Source organism: Elephantulus edwardii, unplaced genomic scaffold (assembly GCF_000299155.1).
Source record: "Elephantulus edwardii isolate Elephantulus edwardi_28Jun2011 unplaced genomic scaffold, EleEdw1.0 scaffold00060, whole genome shotgun sequence".
In the NCBI taxonomy this organism is placed as follows: Eukaryota; Metazoa; Chordata; class Mammalia; order Macroscelidea; family Macroscelididae; genus Elephantulus; species Elephantulus edwardii.
In genome coordinates this window covers 16,833,765-16,834,577 of record NW_006399810.1, presented here as the reverse complement: position 1 = coordinate 16,834,577, position 813 = coordinate 16,833,765, and the positions used below count along the sequence as shown (strand labels likewise).

Sequence of the window (813 nt, the reverse complement as noted above, 5' to 3'; positions counted from 1 at the left end):
CTCAGCTTAAAAGATATTTCCCTATCATTGTTTTTTGTACACAGGTGTTTTGCTAAGATAACTTATTGTAATTTCCTAGAAATGCAGTCCCAAACGCGAGTATTGTTTACAAACCCAAAACCCACACATCCCCTGCAAAACTCCTCACCTGTTAACAGTATAAATCTTACAGCATTTTGTTTGCAATAGTACATGCCAAAATCACAAAAAGCAATAGTATACACCACAAAGTATTGAGCATAAATGATTTGATTCTTTTTAGTGCTTTTATTCTACATAAATTACTACCATAGGCTAATGTTTAAAAAGCCAATAAATTGGACAGATGCAGGACAAAATCTGTTCATCCATCAGATTTCCTTAAAATTACAATAAATGCAAAGTGTTTGATACATGCAATAGCCTTAAATGAAAAAGCCTTGATTCCCCACTGGTCAGAAAGGAAAAAAGGGGGGGGAGCCCCATACATCTTACTGTACTCCACCTTAAAATGCATCATATTGGAATCGCTTACAACAGCATAGAATTCCAAGAGTCAAAATGGAATAATAAAGCAGGTATTTTAAAGATTTAAGAGCCGTTATCAAAAACAAATTACGTTTTTTCCAAGTTACAGGTATGCTGCTATGAAGGCTGCGAACCGAGTAACCTTTCAATGGCTGCATTGATATCACCTCCTGTTGCTATGAGGGCTTGCAAGTTTGCTTCACGGTTCAAAAATCCCATTGCACTGAGCTGTTCCAGTTGTTGTTGAAATCTTACTTCTGGATTCTGCAGCTGAGGATTTACTCCTGCAAGTGCCTGAAGCATTTG

The 813-nt window shown here is 36.9% G+C and overlaps 1 protein-coding gene across 1 annotated transcript in view; it reads right to left on the bottom strand.

The window, feature by feature from the left end:
* Window positions 1–624: 624 nt before the first annotated feature.
* LOC102862669 (ubiquilin-1-like) overlaps window positions 625–813 on the bottom strand; it is a 12,728-nt gene continuing 12,539 nt past the window's right edge. The window contains exon 3 of the mRNA XM_006887693.1: window positions 625–810. Within this exon, the coding sequence (XP_006887755.1) occupies window positions 625–810 (186 nt within the window). The remainder of the gene's footprint in view (window positions 811–813) is intronic.